This window comes from Hemiscyllium ocellatum, chromosome 28 (assembly GCF_020745735.1).
Source record: "Hemiscyllium ocellatum isolate sHemOce1 chromosome 28, sHemOce1.pat.X.cur, whole genome shotgun sequence".
NCBI classification, from domain to species: Eukaryota; Metazoa; Chordata; class Chondrichthyes; order Orectolobiformes; family Hemiscylliidae; genus Hemiscyllium; species Hemiscyllium ocellatum.
The window spans coordinates 19,828,734-19,855,423 of record NC_083428.1 but is presented as its reverse complement, the minus strand read 5'-3'; the positions used below and the strand labels follow the sequence as shown (position 1 = coordinate 19,855,423).

Sequence of the window (26,690 nt, the reverse complement as noted above, 5' to 3'; positions counted from 1 at the left end):
ATCAATATTAAGTCCAGAAGGCTGTGAAGTGCCTAGCCTGAAGATGAGATGTTGTTCCTCCAGTTTGTGCTGTGATTCACTGGAACACTGCAGCATGCCAAGAACATGCGAGCAGGACAGTGTGTTAAAATGACCAGCTACGGGAAGGTTGGGTATGCTTGCACACATTCTGGAGGTGTTCTGCAAAGTGGTCACCCAGTCTCCGTTCGATTTCTCCAATGTAGAGTACTGTCCATTAGGTGCAGTGAATAGAATACACAAGATTGGAGAAAGTACAGGTGAAATGCTTCTTCATCTGGAAAAACAACTTAGGCCCTTGGAGAGTGAGCAGGGAGGAGGAGAAAGGGCAGGTGTTGCACCTTCTGTGGTTACATGGGAAGGTGACCTGGAAGAGGAGGGTGGTTGATGTTGGTGGTCATGGCATGGAGTAGGGTGTCCTGGAGGGAGCAATCCCTGCAAAATGCAGACCGGGGAAGTGAGGAGAAGATGTGTTTAGTGGTGGTGTTCTGCTGGAGTTGTCTGAAATGGCAGAGAATGATCCTTTGAATGTGGAGGCTGTTGAGATGGAAAGTGAGGACAAGGGGAATGCTATTGCACTGATGGGAAGGACCAAGGGCGGAAGCACGGGTGATAGGTCGGATGTGGTTGAGGGTCCTGTCAAACACAGTGGGTGGGAAACCATGGTCACAGAAGAAGCAAACCATGTCAGCAGCGCTGTTTTGGAAAGTGGCATCATCCTAACAGATGTGACATCGGCAAAGGTGCTGGGAGAATGGGATGGAGTCTTTGCAGGACATAGGGTATGACAAGCTGTAGTGAAGGTAGCTGTCAGAGTCAGCGGCTTTGTAGTTGATGGCAGTGGACAATTTATTTCCTGAAATGAAGGCAGAGAGGTTAAGTAAAGGAAGAGAAGTGCCGGAAATGGATGATGTGAAAGTTATAGAGGGATGGAAATTGGAGGCAAAATGATCAAATTTTTCAATGTCTTGGCGGGAGCATGAAGTGGCACTGAAGCAGTCATCAATGTACCGAGAAAAGAGTTATGGGAGGGAGCCAATGTAGGACAGGAACAAGGACTGTTCCACATACTCCATAGAGGCAGGGCATAATTAGGACCCATGCAGGTGCCCATAGCCATTCCTTTGACTTGGCAGAAGTGAGTTGAATTAAAGAAGCAATTGTTCAGTGAGAGAATCAGTTCAGCCAGGCAGAGGATAAGGGATGGAGATTGTTTATGCTTCTGGTTGAGGAAGAAACGGAGTGCTCTCAGACCATCCTGGTGAGGAATGGCGGTATAGAGAGATTGGACATCCATGCTGAACAGGAAACAATTAAGGCCAGGGAACTGGAATTTTTAAAAGTACTTTTTAAAATACTGGTTCTTAAATTACATTGATTTTATTAGTTGCAAAAGAGTATACATCTGGATAATTTCTTTATGTGTTTGTGAGCCTCTAACTGAGTACTGAATGCAAATCATTTGAAACAAACAGAGTCTGTCAAGGAAGAGTTTGTCCCATTAAGCTGATGTGTACAGTATGATTGGTCTATTAAGTAACATGAATAAATCAGCTGGAAGAGAAAGGATGAGCCATCAGTTAGCACTGTGAAACTAATGATTGATACAACCAACAGTAAGTGAAGCCAACATTTAGTGGTGTTAATACTGAAGATTCCAAGATGTCCCATAAAAGTGTTAATATATCTGAGATAAAAACTGACAACTAACCACAAATAGTTTTAAGTGCAATGTTATATGAAAAATCAATGTTTCAAGAGTAAAGTTTAATTTCCCTAGCCAAGGGAACCAACATGACAATGTCTACCCTGTCAAAATCTAGGATGTTTAAATTAGATCATCTCTCATTCTTCTAAGCTTCTAAATGTAGACCTAATCTTTTGACAACACTCACATCCCAGGTACAAGTCAATTGAATCTTCATTGTAATTCATTTTATCTATTCATGGAATGAGGGTGTCACTGGTTGGACCAGCATTTATTACCCTAGTGGCCCTTGAGAAGGTGGTAGTGAGCTGCTTTCTTAAACACTGCAGTCCATTTGGTGTAGATCCACAGTGTAAGTCACAGTGTTCCCATTATGTAACTTCTGCCCTTTTCTTCTAGGTGATAGGATTTGTGAGTTTGGATGGTGTGTCTAAGGACCCTTGGTGAATTTCTGCAGTGCCTCCTGTAGGTAGTGCACACTTGTATTACTAAGCATTGAAGGTGGAGGGGATATATATTTATGAATGCGGTGACAATAACGCAAGCTGCTTTTTCCTGGATGGTGTCAAGTGTTTTGAGTGTTGTTAGAGCATTATAGATGTTGCACAGGCTTTAGGGAGTCAGGAGGTGAGTTACTGCAGGATTCTTAACTTCTGACCTGTTTTTGTAGCTATAGTATTTATACAGTAAATCCAGTTCACTTTCTGGGCATTAGTAATCCTCAGGATATTGATATTTAGTGGCTCAGTAAATGTCTTGCTATTGAATATCAAGAGACAATGGGTAGATTTTCTCCTTTTGGAGATGGTCATTGCCCTGCACTTGTGTGGTATGAAGGGCACTTGCTACTTTTTAGTACAAGCCTGATATTGTTCAGGTCATGCAGTGTTTGGACCCAGAATGCTTCAATTTCTGAGGAGTCTTGAATGGTGCTGAACATTGTGCAATCATCAGTGAACATTGCTACTTCTGGCCTTATGATGGAGAGAAGGTCATTGATGAAGCAGTTGAAGATGATTGAACCTAGGTCACTACCCTGAGGAATTCCCACAAAAATGTCTGGAGCTGTGGTGACTGACCTCAAACTGCAGCCGTCTTCCTTTTTGCCAGGTGTGACTCCAACCAGCAGAATATTTTCACTTCCTATTCCCGTTAACTTCAGTTTTGCTAGGGTACCTTGATACCATATTTGCCGTGTATGGCTCAGTTTCTTATTCTTGTTCCTTTTACAACGTCTCTTAAATATTTTGGCCGATTGCTTTCTGTTGCCAGAAGACATTGTGAGGTACACGATAGAGTCTTCTCCTACCTTCAAAACTAGGCAAACTTCCACCATCTGTTCTTTCACAAAATTCAAACAGACTTTAAGCCTCACCCACACTTAGTGTATGATGAAGACTGTTTTTGTCACACTGCTTATATTGATCACGCACCTGTTATTTACATTGGCTATCTTCTCTTGGGGAGTTGCAAACTAGCACATTGGGTCCAAACTGTAACTAACTCACGAGGCCCCTTTCGGTCATGGCTGACCATGGACTACATCCTTGATGTTCTATCTTTCTGCTTTCCTGAAGCAACGTCGCTTGTGACTGAAGAGATCAATGCTGGAGTCGCAGTCCCGGTCGCAGAGGTCACATCTGTATGCAGTCATTGATCTGCTTGAACTACTGCACTCCTTCCTGCGTGCCCACTTGTTTGCTGCAGCGCTCATCATCTTCTTTCCCCTTGTCTTGAGGTGTTGGTTCAGGTGCTTCTCCATCTCATGCGGTCAGCTGCAAGCCTTTCCCAGGACTCCGTAACGATATCAAGTGCCATCATGTCCCTCATGCATACGTCCTTGTAGCGTAGCGAGGGATGCCCTGTGGGTTTCTTCCTGGGTTCAAGCTCTCCATCGAGGATATCCTTTGGGATGCGGCCGTCCTCCATGCAGTGGACGTGGCCCAGACAGTGCAGTCTCCGCTGCCTGACCAGGGTGTACAGGCTGGCAAGGCCAGCGCAAGATAGGACTGCTGCGTCAGACATTGTCTTGCCAGAATATGGCGGATACTCCTCAAGTGGAAGGTGTTCAATCTTCTCTCTTGTCTGGCGTATGTAGTCCACATTTCACTGCTGAACATCTAGGGACCCTTTCAAACTTCACCTATCTCCATAAAAACTTAGCCTGCTCTGGGATGTCCTCAAGATGAACTTTAAGCTATTTATTCCACATTTTTAATTTATCCTTTGATCTGATGAAATGAATGGATTTTACGATCACTCAAGAGTTCACCAAATATTTTTACATTAATTCAGCTTTACTTCCCAAAACAAAAATATCTCTCTGCATAGCCATTATTGAAAGGATTGCAGACATCATGTCTGAGTTCCTTTGCTCAGCAAGCACATTTGCCGTTTTATAACTCTATTCCAAATGTCAAAATAGAAGAAATAAAGATGGATCACTATTTTTGAAGTGCAATTTTTTTAAAGGTTTTCAGGCAATTTTTAAAGTCTAGAATTTTAATCATCTGTCTTAATAACTCCAATCCTCCCAGAACTAAACGTTGTGTTCACCATGTTAGTAAATCCAAGAATAAATATTCTCAACACTGTAATGTACAGTTTGTTGCAGTGGTGCATTTTGGTTATTCCAGAGCGTTATCCTCCGAAAGTGGAGGTGGTGAAGATACCGCAGTAGTAGATCAAGTAGGATGGGTGAATGAGGAAGGGAAGGCAGTGGTTAAGGATTGAGGAGAGGATGAGCAATAGAAGGCAGTGGCGAGGGGACGAGGAATGGAAGACAGTAAGTGGGGGGGGGGGAAGAGGAATGGGAGGCAGTGGTCAAGGGAGGAGGAGAGGATGAGAAATAGAAGGCAGTTGATGATGGTGAGGAGGAGAGGGAGTAGAGAGGTGAAGGAAGGGATTAGGAACGGAAGGCAGTGGGTAATGGTGAGAAGGAGAGGATGAGCAATAGAAGGGTGAGAGTGAGGAGCACAGGATGAGGAATGGAAATCAGTACATAAGGAGAGGATAAGGAATGGAAGGCAGTGGGTGAGGGTGAGGAGCACAGGGTGAGGAATGGAAATCAGTATGTAAGGGACAGGATGAGGAAAGGAAGGCAGTAGCTAGGGTAGGCAGATTGGTTGAGGAAGGGAAGGCAGTGGAAGCAGTAGGTAAGGTAGGCAGGTAGGTTGAGGAAGGGAAGGCAGTGGTTAAAGGTGGAGGAGAGGATGAGGAATAGAAAGCAGTAGCTAAGGGAGGAGAGGGTGAGGAATGGAAAGCAGTAGGCAAGGGGGTAGGAAAGGATGAGGAATGGAAGGCAGTGGACGAGGAAGGAATGGAGATGAGGAATGGAAGGCAATGGGTGAGGAGGAGGAGGAGAGGATGAGGTGAGGTAGAGAAGATGAGGAATGGTGGCAGTGGCTGAGGGAGGAGGAGGAGATGAGGTATGGAAGGCAGTGTGTGAGGTTGAGAGGATAAGGAGTGGAAGGCAGTGTGAGAGGTAGAGGGAATGAGGAATGGAAGGCAGTGTGTGAAGTAGAGGAGATGAAGAATAGAAAGCAGTGAGGGAGGGGTATAAGGAAGGAATGAGGAATGGAAGATATTGGGTAAGTGAGGAGTAGGGGATGAGGAATGGAAGCAATGGATGAGGGAGCAAGTGGAGGATAAGGAATGGAAAACAGGGAGGAGGGAATGAGGAATGGAAAATATTGGGTGAGGAGGGGATGCAGAATGGGTGAGGAGGAGGGAATGCAGAATGGAAGACAGTGGTAAGGGAAGAAGAGAGGAATGAGGAATAAAAGGCAGTGGATAAGGATGAAGAGGAGGGGATGAGGAATGGAAAGCGGTGGGTGAGGGAGGAGGGAGATGAAGGGGAAGAAATGATGAGGAATGGAAGGCAGTGGGTGATGGAAGAGAGGAGAGGAATGAGGAAAGGAAGTCAGTGGGTGAGGGAGGAGGGGGACGAAGGGGGAGGAAATTATGAGAAATAAAAGGCAGCAGGTAATGGAAGAGGAGGAGGAGAGGAATGAGGAATGGAAGGCAGTAGATGAGGGAGGAGGGGATGAAGGGGAGGAAATGATGAGGAATGGAAGGCAGTGGATGAGGGAGGAAGTGGAGGATAAGAAATGGAAAACAGGGAGGAGGGAATGAGGAATGGAAGATATTGGATGAGGGATGGGGGAGATGAGGAATGGAAGGCAGTGGGTGAAGGAGGAGGATGTGGAATGGAAGACACTGAGTGAGGGATGGGGAGATGAGGAATGGAAGGCAGTGGGTGAAGGAGGAGGATGTGGAATGGAAGACACTGAGTGAGGGATGGGGAGATGAGGAATGGAAGGCAGCGGTGAGGGAGGAGGCGGGGCTGTAAAATGACATCACCGAAACCGTCGTCACAATGAGTCCGTGCGTGTGACGTCAGATGTGCTTTGTGGAAAGTGGGGGGTGGGGGGGCTGGACTCAGAGAACAATCAGTCTCAGTGACTGAGAGGGGATAGTCGTGTGTGTTGGTTTCAGCGGTAGGTAAACCAGGCTTTCTTACCCTCCTCAAGGCCTAGACTAGTCACGATTGAAGTTCAGAGGAGCCGTTGGCTTCCCTGAGGTATGGGTGTAAATATCGCCGGCTCATTCCAGCTGAAGCTGCCCGTCCCGTCCCGTCGCTATGGCTGCTCCACACGTCATGTGAAGGAGTCCGGCTTATTTCCAATGGCAGGCCGCCATTCTCCCCCCACCCCTCTCCCCCACCACACTGGAACCTGGGCGAACCGAGTCGCGTGGCCCAGCAGCCTGTTATCCTGACTAGACTTGGGCCTCGAAGCCTGGGGTTGGCAGTTGGCGACGGGCCCCGGTCGGGAAGCGGCTGCGATATGAGACCAGCTCGGACTGGCTGCTTGTGGGGGCCGGAAGTTCCACCCGTCTCGGCTGCGCTGATTGGAGAACTGCAGCAGGCGCGATGCCTGATTAGCTGAGCGCGCTGTCAGTCAAGGTTCTGCTGATGTCTGGAGCTGAGCGACATTTTCTGGACATTCCCCATTAATGGTGTTTCCTTGTTCTTTGTTCCCACCAGGGTTTAAAGTTGTATTGTCTTCACTATTTTGTCTGCACCGCTATTGGTATGTCAACGAGGTTATTCTTAATTCTTCCCTTCTCTTTAAAGGATGTTAAAAATGTCGACTTTGTTCAAGTTTCGGTGCAGCACAATCACTAGATCAGATTATTGCTGTCCGTCTTTCTTTGAAAGCATTTGCTTTAATTTTTTGGTAAGCCACTAAAAGTTTGGGATAAAAGACAAATCTTTCATATTGGTACCGAACAATTTCACTTACGGCCGCCAATCTGAGTTTGAAACTTCAACCTGGCCATAATACTGTACTGACTTTTTAACTGAAAAATCTTTGACTTTTTTTTGTTTTTGAAATAATTGTGTTAAAATGAATGGTATGTGAATTAAGTTGACTTCATTTAATATTTAAGTGACAGTTGAGTAGAGGTTTCATTAAATTATTTGTGCATTAGACTTCGAGACCTAACACTTGCAGTATTTTGGGGCCTGAAAGGAGTTTATTGTCATGTCGTACTTAAGATTTCAGGTTTCCTTTTCTGCCAGTCATGAAAAGTAGACACAACTGTCAAATTCTTCAGTCCCAAATGCAAATTCTGATGTCCACACCACTGAATAATTCTGGCTGAGAGGTTAATTAAATCACTAGTTAAAATAGTTAAAATATCTGTGTATTCTTTAGCACACCTCATAGTGTTAATTTGACAGTATTTCATGTCTTGAACTTTTTCTTAATCCACCGAAAGAAAATAGGTGCGGATGATTCTCTATTCTGGCTACTGGGGATGTGGTCAATTCACTACAAAGTTGATCAAACATCTACATCCTTACTGATCCAGTAGTGGTTGCTGTCATCAGAATTATTTTAAATATTAGTAAGGGTCTAATTGAACTATAGAGGGAACAAATGAGGTTTGCAATTGCTACCGTTGGAGAGTCTTGTTGACCAAGAAAGGTTAAATAGGCTTGGGTGGTGTGCTTTAGAACTAAGAAGATTTACTTGAGGTGCATACGATTATAATTTAAATAGAGTAAAAAGATCTATTCCCTCAATAACCAGGCAAAGATTTAAAAAGTAATTTGCAGGATTATACGTGAGTTTAGAAATTATCTCACCCTGAAGATATTTCACATCCTGACTAAGTGGTTGAGCAGAATTCATTTTTGCATTTTAAAAGAAAAACTCTGATATGCGGTTGTGGTATGTAATACTTTAAGTACTGTAACCTTGAGCTGGAAAATGGGATTAGATTCCATCTTTTTCACTTGTCACAAGATGGATGGAGTCAGCTCCTGTGGTGTACATTTTCTGTTTTTGACTTTAAAACAAATGGTAACTTTTGTTAGTAGAATCAATCCACAGTTGAATGAACAAAATTTGATTAAACATTAACTTATATTTATATAGCATCTTTAATAACTCATACAAAGTGCTTCCTTAATGTTATAAAACAAGGTGTTAGTTAAGCAAAGGTTTGGGCCAGGAAGTAAATGTTTAAAGAGCATTTTAAACAAGTGGAGTGAATAAGGGAGGGAAATACGCAGTTTTAGAACCTAGACAGCTGAAGATGCAGCTACAATGAGTAATGAAAATTGTATGGATGATTGGGTGGGATGTGTGTGGAGTTAATCATGGGAACAGAATGAAAAGAGTACAGATATTTTAGAAGGATGTGTACCTGGGTGAGTTCAGAGCTGGGGAGAAACAAGACATAGGTGAGGATTTTTAAATAAAAGTTCTGATGTGTCCTACTTAGTAGTGTATATTATACTCTATAATGTAAATGTTTTGTCAGTTATTACACTCACTGAAACCCCAGTGATGAAATCACATGGTCTTTCCAGTGTTGAGAGGAAACCTAGCCTGTTTGACAATAAGCAAATTATGGCTTATTTTAAGTCTAAGCTGATTCATAAATCCCATTTAAATTTGAACTGGAAATTGTCTTGAGCTGTTTAATTTGACAAATACACCAGTCTGTTTCACAGTGACCATTTTAAATATGACAGGCAAGCAAGATACTTATAATCAGTCTCTTATGCAAATTAGCTAGTGGTATTTTCTTCAAAATAGTAAAACTTTTGAGCAAGTTAGAGAATTATTTTTAGTACAAGAATTATAGTGTAAAGAACTTTTTGACATGGAAACTATATAAAATGGTAGATTCCTGATAGAACCAGTTTAATGACATGTATACTGATAATATTAAGACTAACAATAAATAGAACTATTAAGTCTTGTTCCACTGATCCCAAACAAGGATAGTTTTGATAGTGTCCAAAGCTTAAATTGGCTTTTGACAATCATAGTTTGCAATTATCTAAAGTTTCGACTTGCACATAAGAAATTGCTTTGCTAAACACTGGCTCTTAATGAAGTGTTACTTCTGAGCAAGTTTGAGATTTGTATTGAGCCTGAAATATTCAAGCATGTGTTCACTGTATTGACCACATCCAATTCAAATACAAATTCAGCATACAATCTTCCTCGCTGCCTGGTAATTTCTGTGCTTGAGTTTGGTGGGGAACAAGGTGCCGCATTCTTTTTTTTTCCCATTCCCGTCTTGGTAGTGTGGAAGCGTACTGTGCAGTTCTTTATGTAGCAGAAATCCTGTTCTGCTATGGCAGGCACACCTTAAGCTGTCGAGTATTAGCTGCATTTGGCATTCCAGCAGGATTACTTGGGTAGCAGTCAAGAAACAAGAATCCTGTTTTTATTTTCTTGAGGCACTGATGTACAGAGCACTATTAAGGTAAAAGCCTCCATGATCTGCGTTTATTATAATGTTCATTACAGAAGCATCAAGGGAGATCTTTTCAGTTTCATTAAGGCCCTTTACAAGTGACTTTTGCACAGAATAATATCTGGTTATTGCTGGAGTTAAAAATGTGGATTCCTAAACTATCTAGCCACCAAACATTCACTAATGGTGTGATGTGTTCATTTGATATTGAAGTTATTAATGGCTAAGTTACTGGATCAAAGTTTTTTGGCACTTAAATTATTTGGTTTTAGAAATAATTTTCCAGACCTTATGTTGAATACGTTTGCTATAAATATATTGAATTGGAAATTTTACTTTGCATTTGCCTTTTAAAATGCTTGATTTTGTGAAATGATATTCAGGGATATTTTTCATGCAATTTTTGGCAGATCCTCTATCCAAAGATAAGATGTACTCAGGAGAAAGTGCGTACTGCAGATGCTGGAGATCAGAGCTTAAGAATATGCTGCTGGAAAAGTGCAGCAGGTCAGGCAGCATCAAAGGAGCAGGAGGATCGACGTTTCGAGCATAAGCCCTTCTTCAGGAATCAGGATTCCTGAAGAAGGGCTTATGCCCGAAACGTCAATCCTCCTGCTCCTTTGATGCTGCCTGACCTGCTGCACTTTTCCAGCAGCACATTTTTAAGATGTACTCAATTGGGTTTCTGCCACCAGTTTTCATGTATTTCAACATTTTTAGTTGTTATTTGTGTAGTGCAAATCTGAGATGGGAGAAATAAATGAGTTCAAATTTAAGTACTAATTAATTGCTGTCATTCCCTTTTTAATAATACAATGTTCCTACATTGGGTTAGTGAAATCTATTCTTTCTTGTCATCCATATGTAAAATTGTTCATGCTTGATGGTTACTAAATTTTCCAGTAAGCTGGAAGATCATAATAGTCACTAACCTGGAGGCTAGGGGTGGCATTTTTAGTTTTGTAAAGGAGAAAAGCAGAAGTAGGTGTGTTGCTTAAAGACTGGAGAAAGCAACTTCTCTTGTCGGTCTCTATTTTATTTGCCTTCACGTTTTTGCTGAAGTTGCTACTGTTGAATAGAAATGGAACACATTGAACAGCACATTGTGTAATTAGTAAAACAAAAAGAGGGTAATATTTGTTAACTTTTTTTTGGGGAGGTGAGGGCAGCTATCTTTGGCTTCAAATTGGTTTGTGCCTCACAACTCCCTTTTTTTCTTAAGACCGAACTTCTGTTATAGAAGTTGGGTCTTTTAGAGTCAGAGGTGTACAGCATGGAAACAGACCCTTTGGCCCGTAACCGTCCAAACCCTTTCTGTCAATATACCCATCCAAATGCCTCTTAAATGTTGCAATTGTACCAGCCTGCACCATTTCCTCTGACAGCTCACTCCATACATGTACCACTCGCTCGTGAAAAAGTTGCCCCTTAGGTCTCTTTTATACCTTTCCCTCTCACCTGAAATCTATGCCCTCTAGTTCTGGACTGCCCCACCCCAGGGAAAAGACTGTATCCTAATTTTGTAAACCTCTATAAGGTCACCCCTCAGCCTCCGACGCTCCAGGGAAAACAGCCCCAGCCTGTTCAGCCTCTCCCTCTTGCTCAAATCCAACCCTGGCAACATCCTTGTAAATCTTTTCTGAACCCTTTCAAGTTTCACAACAGCGTTTTGATAGGAAGGAGACCAGAATTGCATGCAATATTCCAACAGTGGCTTAACCAATATCCTGTACAGCTGCATCAGACCTCTCAACTCCTGTATTCAATATTCTGACCAATAAAGGAAAGCATACCAAGCGCCTGCTTCACTATCCTATCTACCTGTGACTCTCCACTTTCAGGGAGCTATGAACCTGCACTTTGTTCAGTAACACTCCCTAGGATCTTACCATTAAGTGTATAAATCCTGCTAAAATTTGCTTTGCTAAAATGCAGCACCTTGCATTTATCTAAATTAAACTCCATCTGCCACCCCTTAGCCCATTGGCCCATCTGATCAAGATCCCGTTGTAATCTGAGGTATTCTTCTTTGCTGTCCACTGGACCTCCAATTTTGGTGTCATCTGCAAACTTACTAACTATACCTCTTATGTTCACATCCAAACCACTTATATAAATGACGAAAAGAAGTGGACCCAGCACTGATCCTTGTGGCACTCCACTGGTCACAGGCCTCCAGTCTGAAAAACAACCCTCCATCTCCACCCTCTTTCTTCTATCTTTGAGCCAGTTCTGTATCCGAATAGCTAGTTCTACCTGTATTCCATGAGATCTAACTTTGCTCACTAGTCTGCCATGGGGAACCTTGTTGAACACTGAAATCTATATAGACCACATCTACTGTTCTGCCCTCATCAATCCTCTTTGTTACTTCTTCAAAATACTCAATCAAGTTTTATGAGACATGATTTCCCACACACAAAGCCACGTTGACTATCCCTAATTAGTTCTTGTCTTTCCAAGTAAACGTACATCCTGTCCCTCAGGATTCCCTCCAACAACTTGCCCACCACTGACATCAGGCTCACTGGTCTATAGTTCTCTGGCTTGTCTTTGCCACCTTTCTGAAATAATGGCACCACGTTAGCCAATCTTCAGTGTTCCCGGCACCTCACCTGTGACTATCGATGATACAGATATTTCAGTAAGAGGTCCAGCAATTTCTCCCCTAGCCTCCCACAGAGGTCTAGGGGTACCCTGATCAGGTCCTGGGGATTTATCCACTTTTATGCATTGCAAGGCATTCAGTACTTCCTCCTCTGTGTTATGGGCATTTTTCAAGATGTCACCATCTATTTCACTACATTCTATATCTTGCATGTCCTTTTTCACAGTAAACACTGATGCAAAATACTTGTTTAGTATCTCTCCTATTTTCTACGGCTCCACACAAAGGCTGCCTTGCTGATCTTCAGGAGCCCTATTTGCTCCCTAGTTACCCTTTTGTCCTTAATATATTTGTAAAAACCCTTTGGATTCCCCTTAACTCTATTTGCCAAATCTATCTCATGTCCCCATTTTGCCCTCCTGATTTCCCTCTTAAGTATACTCCTATTGCCTTTATACTCCTTGAAGGATTCACTTGATCTATTTTGTCTATACCTAACATATGCTTCCTTTTTCTTGACCAAACACTCAATTTCTTTAGTCATCCAGCATTCCCTACACCTACCAGCCTTTCCTTTCACTCTAACTGGAATATGCTGTCTCTGGACTCTCAATATCTAATTTCTGAAGGCTTCCCATTTTCCAGCTGTCCCTTTACCTGTGAGCATCTGCCCCCAATCAGCTTTTGCAAGTTTTTGTCTAATACCATCAAAATTAGCCTTCCTCCACTTTAGAACATCAGTTTTTAGATCTGGTCTATCCTTTTCCATCACTGTTTTAAAACAAATAGAATTATGGTCGCTGGCCCCAAAGTGCTTCCTCACTGACACCTCAGTCACCTGCCCTGCCTCATTTCCCAAGAGTCGTTCAAGTTTTGCACCTTCTCAAGTAGGTATATCCACATACTGAATCAGAAAATTGTCTTGTACGCACGGAACAAATTCCCCTCCATCTAAACTCTTAACACTATGGCAGTCCCAGTCTATGTTTGGTAAGTTAAAATCCCCTACCATAACCACCCTATTATTCTTACAGATAACTGAGATCTCCTTACAAATCCGTTTCTCAATTTCCCTCTGACTATTAGGGGGTCAATAATGCAATCCCAATAAGGTGATCATCCCTTTGATATTTCTCAGTTCCACCCAAATAACTTCCCCGGATGTATTTCCGGGAATATTCTCCCTCAGCATAGCCGTAATCCTATCTTTCCTGTTTACTATGTTTTATTTATTTTACAGATTGGCAATAACAACTGTACTCTGCAAATATAACTTTTAAAGCAATTATGCACATTTGAATCCTGAAAGCAAAGAACTTGCTTGTTTGGCAAAATTGAGGTGAACTTGCTGGAGGCAAACTCCATATGTGTGACTACAATCAATGCATTGCTATAGTTTGTGCCCTAATTGTGAAAGTTTTCCAAGGTCACCCTGTAAAATCTTGCTAATAGGGAATACTGTAAACTAAATGGGATGTTGGGAAAATGGTATTAAACCCACAGACAATAACAACTTATCCTAACTCTCAACAAATGTTGTAATTTCTATAATCTCGATTGAACCTTTAATTATTGAGAGGTTTAACTGTAAGGAATTGTCAAATATGATCGGTCATAATGAAACTTTTTCAAGAGCTTCATTTTGCAAAACTGTATCTGTTGATATGAATAAACTGAAAGAAATTGCAACACTGGAGAAGGGTAGAACATGTCCTTCCAGTTAATTAATCTGTATCTCGAGTACTTGTCAGAGTGTAAGCACATCTAAAAAATTCAGCAATTATTACTGATGATGTGACAACCAAATAACAAGATGCTTTTTGTTCATCTTTGAATTTTTCTTAATATTGAACGAAGAACACCTGAGCCAAGAGTCTGGTCTGGAAAAGCACAGCAGGTCAGGTGCATCTGAAGAACAGGAGAATTGACATTTCAGGCATAAGCCCTTCATCAGGGGCTTATGCCCGAAACGTCAATTCGCTTGCTCCTCGAATGCTGCCTGATCTGCGCTTTTCCACACCATACTCTCGACTCTGATCTCCAGCATCTGCAGTCCTCGCTTTCTCCTGAAGAGCACCTGAAGTCAGTTTATGGATCAAGTCAAATTTAGGGCTTCAGCTGGGTATAGAATAAAACTATTTGTTTTGTAAAGAGAACAATACGTTGGAAGTTATTTTCTCAATTCTTAAAGCAACTGATTTCATCTCTTTAAATTGGTTTTGAGGGAGTAGTTGTATTGTGGAGTATGTTGCCCACATATGTCAGTTCAGAACTCAAAATTACCAAAACTCATTTGTGTAGCACTTCATCTCATTGTTTTGAACTTTAGAGAATATAGGCACAGTCAATATAGTATTTCCTCACAGGATGATCCCTGTATATTAGGAATTAGTTTGAACCTTTGACCTTCTTCTATGCAATTATATCTTTCCTTAGAGAAAAGAAACAAAATTGATCACTGTACTCCAGTGTGGTTTCACCAAGCCACTGCATAAGTGTAGTGAGACATCTTTACTCCTGTACTCAAATCCTCTTGTAATAACAGTTGCCATCCTATTTATCTTTTTAATTACAAGATGTAACTGCATGTTAACTCCTTGACCTGTGAGCAAGGACACCCAGCCCTTTTGAAATTGAACACTTCTGAATACCTTGCCACTTAAGAAGTACTGAAGACTTTTCCTTTTTTGTCAAAGTGTGTATCTATCCTCCCTATTTTGTCCTTATTGATCTTGAGTAAGAAATACAAATGTTGGGCTGCATTTTCTACATCAGTCAAATGTGCTTTTAAATGAGTGAGTGAATTTTAAATTCTGTATTTGAAAAGAATTGTTGAATCATCGGCCTCTTGCCAGTCTTGACACATGATCCTTACCTTCAGATTTATGGGACAAATACCAAACTCTGCAAAATGACCAAAATTTACTATTATTTCCTAATTTAGTTTCTTTTCCTAATGTACGTAGAAAAAAGTAATTTATTTGTATTAAGCAGATCAGGCATTCTCAGGAAAGAGAAAAACAGGGTTAACCTTTCAGGTTGAAGAGTTATGAACAGGTAGTTCAAACCTTTGCATAGACTCTAAAGTGGTTTTAAGATGATATTTACGGGAAAAGCCAGACATTACTTCAGCCAAATCTCTGAAAGTTTAATTCATCTCATTTTTAACTTACATCCAGAATCTTCACATCTGTTTAAGTAGGAAGTACAGTAACTGATTGTTACATTTCATTGTCCTCAATGTAAGCAGTTAAATATGTTTGTGTACTTTATGATACTATGTGCTGGAAAGAGATAAATGTGTAGTTAGACATTCTTTTCTTCCCCCTCCTCATCTGCCAAGGTACAGGGATTTTTAAAGTCTATCTCTTGGCACAACCAGTGGGAATTGTCCACTGGAAAGCTGGCTGTTCATGTGTTACCATATTAGAATTTTTTTTCCAGATGAATTTGTGATAATAACACATTTGCCTCATAATTTGACAATGAAAGCTCAATTTCCCAATTCCGGACTTGATCACACAAAATGCAGCACTCCCTCAGTACTAAGCTAGTATAGTTATGAAAAATATCTTTTGACATTATTAAAAGAATACAGCAGTTACAATCACTGTTCATTCAAATTGCATAACTTGTGAATTACTGTTGTTTAATATCTGAATTCTGCTGTTTACAAATTGGCAGCATTTGCCTACATTTCAAAAATATGACTGAAATGTTTTGGGCAACCAGCCAATGCACAAGTTAATATTTTTGGAGTAAGGTGGTACTTCAGCCTTCAAAATGAGTCCTGAAATTCTTGCAGATTTGCAAGTTCTGTAAAGGTTGGCACAGTTCACTATGTCCTTTTGAGCACAGTAAATTCCTTTTTCTCCACCCATGTTTAAGCTCTTCTCCTGCAATCTAACCTTGAAAGGAAAACAATTGCTTGGTACTTGGTATTTCACAATCAGTTATGTGTGAGAGAGAACAACTTTGAATTGCATGAGAAATGCCAAAGTGTTATTTTCCAGAACTGTAGATAGTGCCCAGTTCATACCTCATTTAAGTTTCTTGACTGAGTATAATTGATATCCCAAAGACTGAAGTTGTTAGCCTGTGTCATTTAAGATCGTTTAAGATTGTTTGGTGGTACTGTAAGTCTCAGTGACTACATCTGTCAAGTGAAGTATTTTCAAAAACTGCTGAGTTCTAACTTTAGAATTCTACACTTTACCTCTACATTTTGGTCCAACTTTTGTGGTAGTAACAATAAGGAAGCTGCAATGTTTGTCAGTACGCTGACAACTATTTCTAGAGTCTTCACATTCAGTGAAATGTGGAATTTCAGAAATTGCTGTCACTGATTCTATGCTTCTCTCTCTTGAGCTCCCTTTCTTTCTCATGCGCTATCAGATTCTCAGTGAATTTTAAAGGCAGTAGTAAAATTTGTTTTACCAGATAATAACTGCAGTTCATTTGATTTTGATACTGCCTTTATTTGAGAGCAGCTTTAATTTTGGGTACAAGCCTTGCAGGCAAATCCCAAGTTGCCTTCAAATATAGTGACCAGTAAACTGCAGATGCTGGAATCCAAAGTCCACAGGCAGGAAGCTAGAAGAACACAGCAAGCCAGGCAACATCAGAAGGTGGAGAAGCTGACATTTTGGTTGTAACCTGAATATAGTGGGCTGTCTTGGAGCACTGATAGTACACATGAAAAGGTGTTGCCTGAATGTTGTTGATTATGGAGAGGAAGCATTTTCAGTCTTGGCACAAGCTGAATGTGTAAAATAGTTGCCCCTGAGAGAGTGCAGTAGTTTATTTAAGAACAAGGTAACCTGAGTGTTTTAGTTTTAAAATTTCAAAATCCAAAATGTTTGGTTAAAACCTTAAAGGATTCTATGAAGTTGAAGCTCTGTTATATGTCAAATCAAGGAAGAGGCTATCAGATTCTCATGACAACTGAAGCCCCAGTTCTGTGAGATAGAAGAGGGAATTCTCAGTACTGTAATGAGATGCTATTGGAATTATTTGGATTTTCATACTGTTTATGAAATCGTTTAATGTGTTTTAAATATTGTAATGACATAGTGGTGCACCCTTCTGTTAATTACACCAACCACCCAGAAAAGCTCACCTTGTAGTCTGTTCAGTGAGTGACTGAGAACTCCCAAATTTCACTATTTAAAAAATATCAATTTATTCTTTAACTCCTGAAAGTGAACTTGAAACAACTATTCACAACTCTAACTCCCCCCCCTTTGCTTATTACCTGCCTCCACCTCCATAGCAGTATTCTGTTCCAATAAAACACTTTATTAAAATTATATTAACTTAATTTCAAAACCACACAGTATCTGTCGTCTTCTGGCTGAAAATCTCTCTGGGTCGTTGTCTTTCTCTTTACTGTGGAAAGGTACCTTTTTGATAGAGTTTCCTAATTTCTTGAGTCTTTCGATGGCAGTTGCTCGTGTTCGAATTTTCAAAATGTCTGCATTTTTATATCTCCAACATCTGATCATCTCATTGGTTTGATGTTGGCAAAACAATAAATTCAAACTCTATTGGGTTTTAGTATCCTGGAGCTTAAATTGGTTAAATTAAAATTGTTGTCAAAACAACAACCAACCAAGTATGAATTTCACAGCCAAATGTTACATATTTTGATTTTTCCAGTACACTCTGGGACTGCCATCGAGTCATATACATAGGTGCTTGTAAACTCTCAGTTCAGAACAGCATTCTCTCTCACTTTAAGGTACAGTAAACACCTTCAACTTAATGACAGTGTAACTAAGTTTAATTTATTCTATTTTATCTTAAAATAACTCATTGTAACAAATAACCTATTCTTAAACCTGGGTCTTTGTGTTTCACCTTGTTAAAGCCAAAACAAAAATCAGGCTGACATTAGTCTGGGATCTCACTTGTCAAGTAATAACATCGGCTATCATCATCAACATTTGCTATAATTGATTCTTGCCTGGTGTAACGGAGGGCATTGCATGAGGTTATGTACCAATATGCCTTTAGATGGAAGCTCAGATCAGAGATACTGTCAAGAAAGAAGAGGGGAAATATAGGAAAGCACACAGTCCAACAGGAGAAGAGCAAACACTTGCAGATTTATACAATGTCAATTGTCTACTTTTAAGAGTAAAGTAATTCTTTACACCTTTTTGATTTTGCGATTGAGCCAGATGTTATTCACCACTGAAATAGAAGGTATGCAGGGATATGGGCCAAATGCTGGGAAATGGGAGTAGATGAATTGGGTGAAAGGGTCTGTTTCCATGCTGTATATCTCTGACTTTATACGCAAACCTGCAAGATTCTGTCCCAGTAATGGCTGCAACAAAGGACTAGCAACAGTAACATGGACTGAAACTGCAGGCAGCTATGAGCAAAGCTGGCTTGCAGTCGCTGCGTCACAGAAATACATAAAGCAGGCTGCTACTAGAAGTTAAAATTCCAACATGTTTAAATTTTTTAATGATGTAACACTATCCAGTGTTGAAATTTTTACAGGTATAGGGTTGTTTTGGTGAGACGTTTAAAAGGTTTTAATCACAAATCTTTTAAGTTCTGGATTTCACTTTGTCAAACTTTTAAAGAGTTTTCATGTTTTTGGAACATCTCTTAAATGTTTAACTGATCTTTTCCTGTCTGGGCCTCGATGTATTTGAACTGAGGGAAAGCTCCTTATATGTGAAAGTAACAGGTATAATGTTTTAATGTATAAATTAGTAGTGAACAGTTAAGCGTAATGCTGATTTGAAGAAGTGGACTCTTAGTAATAGCCTCTAATATTTCTGTTTGCCACCACCTTTCAGCCTTTTGGTTTTTGCATTCTTTAGTTGTGGGGCTGTTTTAACATCCAGTAACAGCAAACATTTGAATGCTTTCTTTTACTGGTACTGTGAAATCTAGCACACAATGAATTCTTTGTGGTTGATACAGATCTAGTTTTGTATTTTATTTCCAAATCTGATTGAAGGACTGTAGGAATAATATTCAGACCACGATAACATACACTATTGTTTAACCCTGGTTAGGCCAATTGAGCAAACAGCAACTACTGTGTTTGCTGGTTGGTGGGTCTGTAGTGCAATTCCAGCACCTGCAAAGGTTGCCATGAAGGACTGTTTTTCCCAACCTCTCCCCTCACCCAAGGTGTGGTGACCCTCTGGTTAAACCACCACCAATTGTCTGTCTGCATGTCTCCCTCAAGCTTGCTAACTAATCTCTCTGCCTGTTGTTTATTCTAAGCTTATATTTGTGTGCAACCTTTCTCAAAACCAGCCATATGAACGCCTTTGTTTCTGATGTTTGCAATCTAATTAAAAAGGACCATAGACAACTAATGTGGTCCAGCCAACTATTAATTCAAAGCAAGTTGTTTTTGCCAAAAAAATTCATTCTCTCTCATTTCAAATAAGCAGCTTAATAGAACAGTGGAGGAGACTGTGTTAGGTAAATTGAAATAATGAAAACCTTCTGAATTGAGAGATGACAGTTCCTTGTATTTAAATAGAAAGTTTAGTCACAGGTCAAGGAGACATGTGACTTGTCAGTGTGAATATAAGAACCCCACAAACAGTAAGTCAATAGATAATTAACTGTGTTGGTTGAGAAATAAATGTTGACCACGAGGTGTAAATTACACTAGCCTGCTTTGATGGGGAGTTTTCAGATCAATGGAGAATCTGGGATTTCTGTTGACTGGTTGCAGCTCATCCTCTTGAGAGGAAAGATAAGGGTGGTAATCACCATGGAATTGATCAAGTTTCCATCTTACAGAAATGAAAGTTAGTTGTCAAAATAGGGAGCAATTTGACCCTTGGAGAAAGAGGGCTCTTAGTGCATAGCTTTGGGATGGAGTAAATTTTAAGCCTTTTGTAAATGCTGTATCTATGGGAAGTAAATTTGAGTTTCAAGGATTTCATATGTGATTCTGGGATTGTCTCAACATTAAGGTTGGGCACAGTCTACGCTGAACGCTATTACTTGGTTTGACTGGTTTTACTTAGAACTATTAAGTTTAGCAGGAGTAAATAGCCCATGTGATGTTTTTGAAGAACTTTTCCAATATTAAAGATAATGTATCAACTGCAATAAGACACTTGGAAGTGAATTGATGCAAGTTAGTGTGACTGTCATTTTGGCAACACATCACCCAACGCATATTTTTGTCCAGAGCGCAGTGGATTGTGTGTTGCACAACCGTGATGCTGTTGTGATAGATGCTCATGTTCTAACAATTGCCAAGAGACCACCTAAATAAAAAGCTACTGTTAATGCATATTTTAACACTTTTGTCACTTCATTCTGAAACCTTTCAAACTGCGTACAAGATAAAAACTTAGCAACTACCAGATGTTCCTTGCCCATTTTAGTTTCGCCTTGGGGGTCTCTTCTCTCCCTCCTTTTTTTTTCCCCTATAGGGTTATCTTTCTGCTTGCCCATGTGTTTTCTTTGTGTTGGTACTGCTCTGATCTCTCCAAAACCACAAACAATATATTCACATCAGTTATATGACCCTTTGATCTTTTACTTATAAATTTTGAGTCCAATATGTCCTCTCCCTCTGCCTGAAGAAGGAGCAAAGCTCTGAAAGCTTAAAATTTCAAATAAACCTGTGGGACTGTAATCTGATACCATGTGACTTTTGACATTGACCACAAACAGGAATCACCAGTTGACAAGTGTGAACAGAAACTTTACATCCTATTTGCCTCAGTTGAGAAAAGTTGATTTGGTGCAGATCAATGGTTAAATCTTGAATTTTTGTCATCTCTATTGCTCAGTGCTGCACTGTGGTTAGTTTCCCCAGTGACCAAATGAATAAATTTTGAGTGTTTTGATTTTATGGTTTTGGATGTGAGCATCTTAAATTGGATTTTGACTGAGACTTGAATTTTAAATGGAACACATTGGTGATTCAATTTGGAACTTTTTACAGCAAGTAAGATTTTGTGACTGACTTGATCTGTTAAAGATGTTTTGTTGCAAGAGAGCAGTTTTTACTGACACTATTTCACCAGCAGTCCTTGTTTTTAAAATGTTAAAACATTTTAAAAATTCCAGTCATAATGAGACAGGCTTGTCCTTGAGTTCATCTGAAAAGGAGATGGGCAAAGTGTCAAGTTGAAATTAAACATGCTGTTTTTCTTTAAAAACAAAAAATCCATGCCCATAAATTTCAACATTGCTAGGATTAATTCAGGCCAGTAATTCCAAATTAGCTTTCCTAATTATTCAAGTGGCACTTTCTGATTGAGCAAAATGAGAAAGAAGAGATTGATTTCTCTTTTTCATATTGGTAAAATGACTTAGTGTAGGTTTCACAAACTTTCTTGAATAGAATTTCTGTACGCTTCTGGAGAGAATTGTTTCATCCCAAGGGAGGTCACCATATTAGAAATCTGATATTGGATGGTAAAAATGAAGTGTAGTTCTCATGCTTTTTGTCATGTGCTGCTCTTGCAATTTGTTTGACCTCTTCTATCTAATTACAGAATGTACAGGGGGTATATGTAAAACAGGATGGCCCAGGAGACAAATCAAACACAGGTGCCCATGCTGTGTACCACTGGCTGTGGTTTCTATGGCAACCCTCGAACCAATGGGATGTGTTCAGTTTGCTACAAAGAGTATCTACAGAGACAGCAGAACAGTGGAAGGATGAGCCCACCAGGTGAGTCAGGAAGGTTCAACATGGAACACCATGAGAAACTTCCCCAGATAGGATGGGGGAAGTTCTGCTTTTTCAGGTAACTTTCCTTTATGCATTTGTGGTAAACCAAGGAGAAAAATATGTAGACATATAATTTTCTGCCAAATAATGATGACACTTTTAAGAGAAACATTGGGCAAGAGCAGTTGAGGTTAAACATGAGAATTCAGATGTTTTCCAAGATCTGTCAGTGTGCTACTAGCTCCGTGGAAACAGTATTTTTCTCTGCTTTATCACTGAAATGCATTGAATGGTGTGAAATTTAAGTTGTTGCTGTGATTTAAAATTATTTTTCTTTCTTATTTCCTTTGTCTCCCAACTTTTGTTCAGTTTTTTTTTCCCTTTTCTCCTCCTTTTTTAAAGGAGATAAACACACCATTGCTTATCCTCCTTTCGTATTTAAGGTCCCCAGTTTCTGTGACTACAATATCAGCCTACTTTCAGCAACTCTCCACATTTTAAAAAAAAATCACCCAAAATGGGGTGAATCTAATAAAAAGTGAGTGCTATTTGTTTCCCTGCAAATAATGTGCATTTATACTTAGCCAAACGATGCTGACTTCTGGAGGGACAAATTAGTTAATTAATCTGTTTTTTTGAAACTGATTTCAAGACCTGAACCATATGGTGAATATTGAGTGTAATTGGCATAATACATTGTTTAAAGCAATACCTATAAGTAGGTTTGCTTTGGAGCATTCAAATTGGCTGTGTATAGTTTGACCAAAAATATTTTGTTCTGTATGCTTTTATGTGGTATGAATTTGTCATGTTTGGGGTGGAGTAAAGACATACAGCAATAAAATACAAGGTTTACAATTATTGTTCCCAGTAGATTTTTGTATCTACTCTTTCTTTCAATTTGTCAACATTTAAATGCCTGAACTAAGGTTAGAAATTTAGCACTCTATCTTTCTGGATGGAACTTGCTCTATTTGGTTTCCACTTGCCAAGTACTCATCATGTAGCTGCACTCTGTTTCTCTCTTGTTCCCTGCCTTCGCAGTAGAGGTTGATTGCTATGCTTTTGAAGCTGTGCTGGAATTCAGCTGTAACTGTCTAGCTTTCTCTATCTGAATGACCAGGGTGGAAGTTAGTCTGATGAAGCATAGCTAGTGCAGTGCTCACAGCATTTAACGTGTCATTTCATTTTACATGAAATGCAAGAATAATTGGGGAAAAAGGAGAAGACTACAGTATATTTACATAGGGTTCATTTAATGGGTAGGAAAGTGCTAATGGGCACAAGGAGTTCTTTTAGATTAGTGAACTGTGACCAATGGAGTTCCACAGGGATTAATGTTGGGACCTCAGCTGTTTACAATATATGTTAATGACTTGGAAGGACGTGACAAAATTTGCAGATGACACAAAAGCAGAAAGACAGGTTGCAACAGGGATATAAGCAGTTTAGATTCTGAGAGATGTACAGCGCAGAAACAGGCCCTTTGGTCCAGCTTGTCCATGCTATGAACGATATTGTGAAACATGAAAGGGTTCAGAAAAGACTTACGAGGATGTTGTCGAGGTTGGAACGTTTGAGCTAATAGGGAGATGTTGATTAGGCTGGGGCTATTTTCCCTGGAACATTTGAGGCTGAGGCTTATAAAAGTTTATAAAATCATGAGGGACATAGATTGGGTGAAAAGCCAAGGTCTTATATCCAGGGGAGGAAAGTCCAAAACTATACGGCATAGGTTTAGGGTGAGAGGTGAAAGATTTAAAAGTGACCTAAGGGCAACTTTTTCACACAGATGCATGTATAGAATGAGCTGCCAGAAGTGGTGGTGGAGTCTAGTACAAGATTTAAATGGCATTTTGATCTGTACATTTAGCAGGGAAACCAGAATTGATTGCATTGTTCCAAAAATGGCTTAACCAATGTCCCGTCATGATCTCCCAACTCCTATACTTGATGAGCTGACTAATAAGCGAGCGTACCAATTGCTGCCTTCAATATCCTGTCTAATTGTGATATAACTTTCAATGATCTATGAATCTGCACCCCAAGGTCTTTCTGTTTGGCAACTTTCTCTGGAGCTTACATTAAGTGAATAACTCCTGTCTATCTGATTTATTTTACAAAAAAATGCAGCACCTCCTACTTATCTAAATGAAACTCAATTTGCCCATCTGATCAAGCTCCCTTTGTACTCCAAAGTACTCCCTTTGCTGTCCACTACACCACCAATTTTGGTATCTTCTGCAAACTTCCTAACCATGCCTCCTATATTCATATCCAAATCATTTTTTATATAAATGACAAAAAGCAGTGGGCCCAGCACTGATCTTTGCAGCACACTGCTGGTATGAAAAGCAAACTTTTACCACCACCCTTTGTCTTGTGCTTTTGTCAATTTTGTATCCAAATAGCTAGAGCTCCCTGTGATCTAACCTTGCTAACCAGTCTACAATGCAGAATTTTGTCAAATGCCTTGAAGTGCATATAAACAACATCCACTGTTCTGCCTTCATTAATCATCTTTGTCACTACTTCAAAACAACTAAATCAAGTTAGTCAGACATTATTTCCCATGCACAAAGCCCCATTGACTATCTCTAACCAGTCATAGAGTCATAGAGATGTACAGCATGGAAACAGACCCTTCAGCCCAACCCATCCACGCCGACCAGATATCCCAACCCAATCTAGTCCCACCTGCCAGCACCCGTCCCATGTCCCTCCAAACCCTTCCTTTTCATATTCCCATCCAAATGCCTCTTAAATGTTGCAATTGTACCATTCTCCGCCACTTCCTCTGGCAGCTCATTCCATACACATACCACCTCTGTGTGAAAAGGTAGCCCCTTAGGTCTCTTTTCTATCTTTCCTCTCTCACCCTTAAACCTTTGCCCTCTAGTTCTGGACTCCCCAACCCCAGGGAAAAGACTCTGTCTATTTCACCTATCCGTGCTCCTCCATAATTTTGTAAACCTCTATAAGGTTACCCCCCAGCCTCCAACACTCCAATCAAAACTGTTCCTCAGAATCCCAACCACCTACCCATCATTGATGTCAGGGTCATCAGTCTATTTCTTTGGCTTCTTACCCCCTTTCTTAAATAATGGCACCATGTTATCCAACCTTCGATCTTCTGGCAACTCACTTGTCGCTCTTGACAATCTAAATATTTCATCAAGGGGCACAGCAATCACTTCCCTAGCTTCCCACAAAGTTCTGGGATATAACTGATCAGGTCCGTTATTCACCTGTTGTTTTAAGATGTCTAGCACCATTGTCTTTGTTATATGGACACTTGTAATATTTTGCTATTTATTTCTCCAAGTTCTGTAGCTTCCATACCCTTGTCCACATAAATATTGATGTGGACAAATATTCATTTAGTATTTTGCCTGTCTCATGTGGTCCTGCACATAGGTGGCCTTATTGATCTTTAAGGGGCCCTATTTTGTCCCTAGTTCTTTTAACCTTAATGTATTTGTAGAATCTCTTTGGATTCCCCTTAACCCTATTTGTCAAAACGATCTCATGTACCCTTTTTGCTCTCTTGATATTCCTCTTGAGTATACTCCTATTGCCCTTGTACTCTGAGAGATTCATTTGATCTCAGCTGTCTATACCTGATAGATGCTGCCTCCTTTTTCTTGACCAGAGCCTCAATTTCTCTAGTCATCGCAATTCCCTACAACTTCCACCCTTGCCCTTCATATCAGCAAGAACATGCTGTCTCTGAACTTTGACTATCCCATTTTTTGCCCGTCCCTTTTTACCTGCGAATAGCTGCCACCAGTCAATTTTTTGAAAGTTCTTGCCTAATACTGTCAAAATTGGCCTTCATCAAATTTAGAACTTCAGATCACGTGTCTCCTTTTACATAACTCTTTTAAAGCTAATAGAATTATGATGACTGCCCCCAAAGTGCTCCCCCATTTGTCACCTGAGTCACTTGTCCAGCCTTCTTTCCCAAGAGAAGGTAAAGTTTTGCTCCTTCTCTAGTGGCTATATCCACATACTGAATCAGAAAATTTTCTTTTGTGCACTTAACAAATTCCTCTGCAATCAAACCCTCAACATTATAACAGTCCCAGTCTATGTCTGGAAAATTAAAATCCCCTACCATTACAACACTCATTCTTACAAAAATGAGATCTCCTTACAAATTTGCTTCTCAATTTCTCATTGTGCTCTAGACCCTGCAATAGTCAATCTAATTAAGGTGATCATCTCTTTTTTATTTCCCAGTTCCACCCAAATAACTTCACTGGGTGCACTCCCTGGAATATCCTCCCTAGGTACAGCTGTAATGTTATCCCGAATCAAAAGTGTCACTTCCCCTTCTATCAATGAGTACAATGTGCCAGAATGTGAAGTTTTTCGTTCTGGAAGGGAGAACAAAGAACAATATTCAAGTAAAGATAAACTGCAGAAATAAGTGACACAAAGGGCCTTGAGAGTACTTGTGCATAAAACAAAGGTAGCTTGAAAGTGCAACAGGTAATCAAGAAGGTTAAGGAATCTTGGCTCTTATTTCAAAGAGATTGGAGTTTGAGTAGGGAAGCCTTAATGAATAAGGTGCTGGTGAGATCACATCTGGAGTATTGAGAGCAATTTCGATTCCGTTATTTAAGGAAAGATATGATTTGATTGGAAGCAATTTAGTGTAGGTTCACGAGGATGATCCCTGGTCTGGAGGGAATGTCTTATGTACAAAGGCTAAACCAGTTGGGAATCTACTCTCTGGAGTTTAGAAGAATAAGGTGATCTCATTGAAATGTATAGAATTCTTAAGAAGTTTGACAGAGTAAATGCTAAGAGATTTTCCCCCCTCATGGGAGAATCTAGGACCAGAGGGCATTGTCTCAGAATTAAAGGCAATAATTTAAGAAAGAGAT

The 26,690-nt window shown here is 40.1% G+C and overlaps 1 protein-coding gene across 2 annotated transcripts in view; it reads left to right on the top strand.

Moving 5' to 3' along the window:
- The first annotated feature begins 6,148 nt into the window (after positions 1–6,148).
- Positions 6,149–26,690, top strand: part of LOC132828822 (AN1-type zinc finger protein 5-like) — a 33,919-nt gene continuing 13,377 nt past the window's right edge. The window contains exons 1-2 of one of the 2 annotated variants that reach the window (XM_060845970.1): positions 6,149–6,225; positions 21,620–21,798. In XM_060845970.1, the coding sequence (XP_060701953.1) occupies positions 21,648–21,798 (151 nt within the window). In that variant the 5' untranslated portion in view covers positions 6,149–6,225; positions 21,620–21,647. Of the gene's footprint in view, positions 6,226–6,694; positions 6,820–21,619; positions 21,799–26,690 lie in introns of those variants that run through there. The other variant, XM_060845971.1, reaches the window with a different exon arrangement.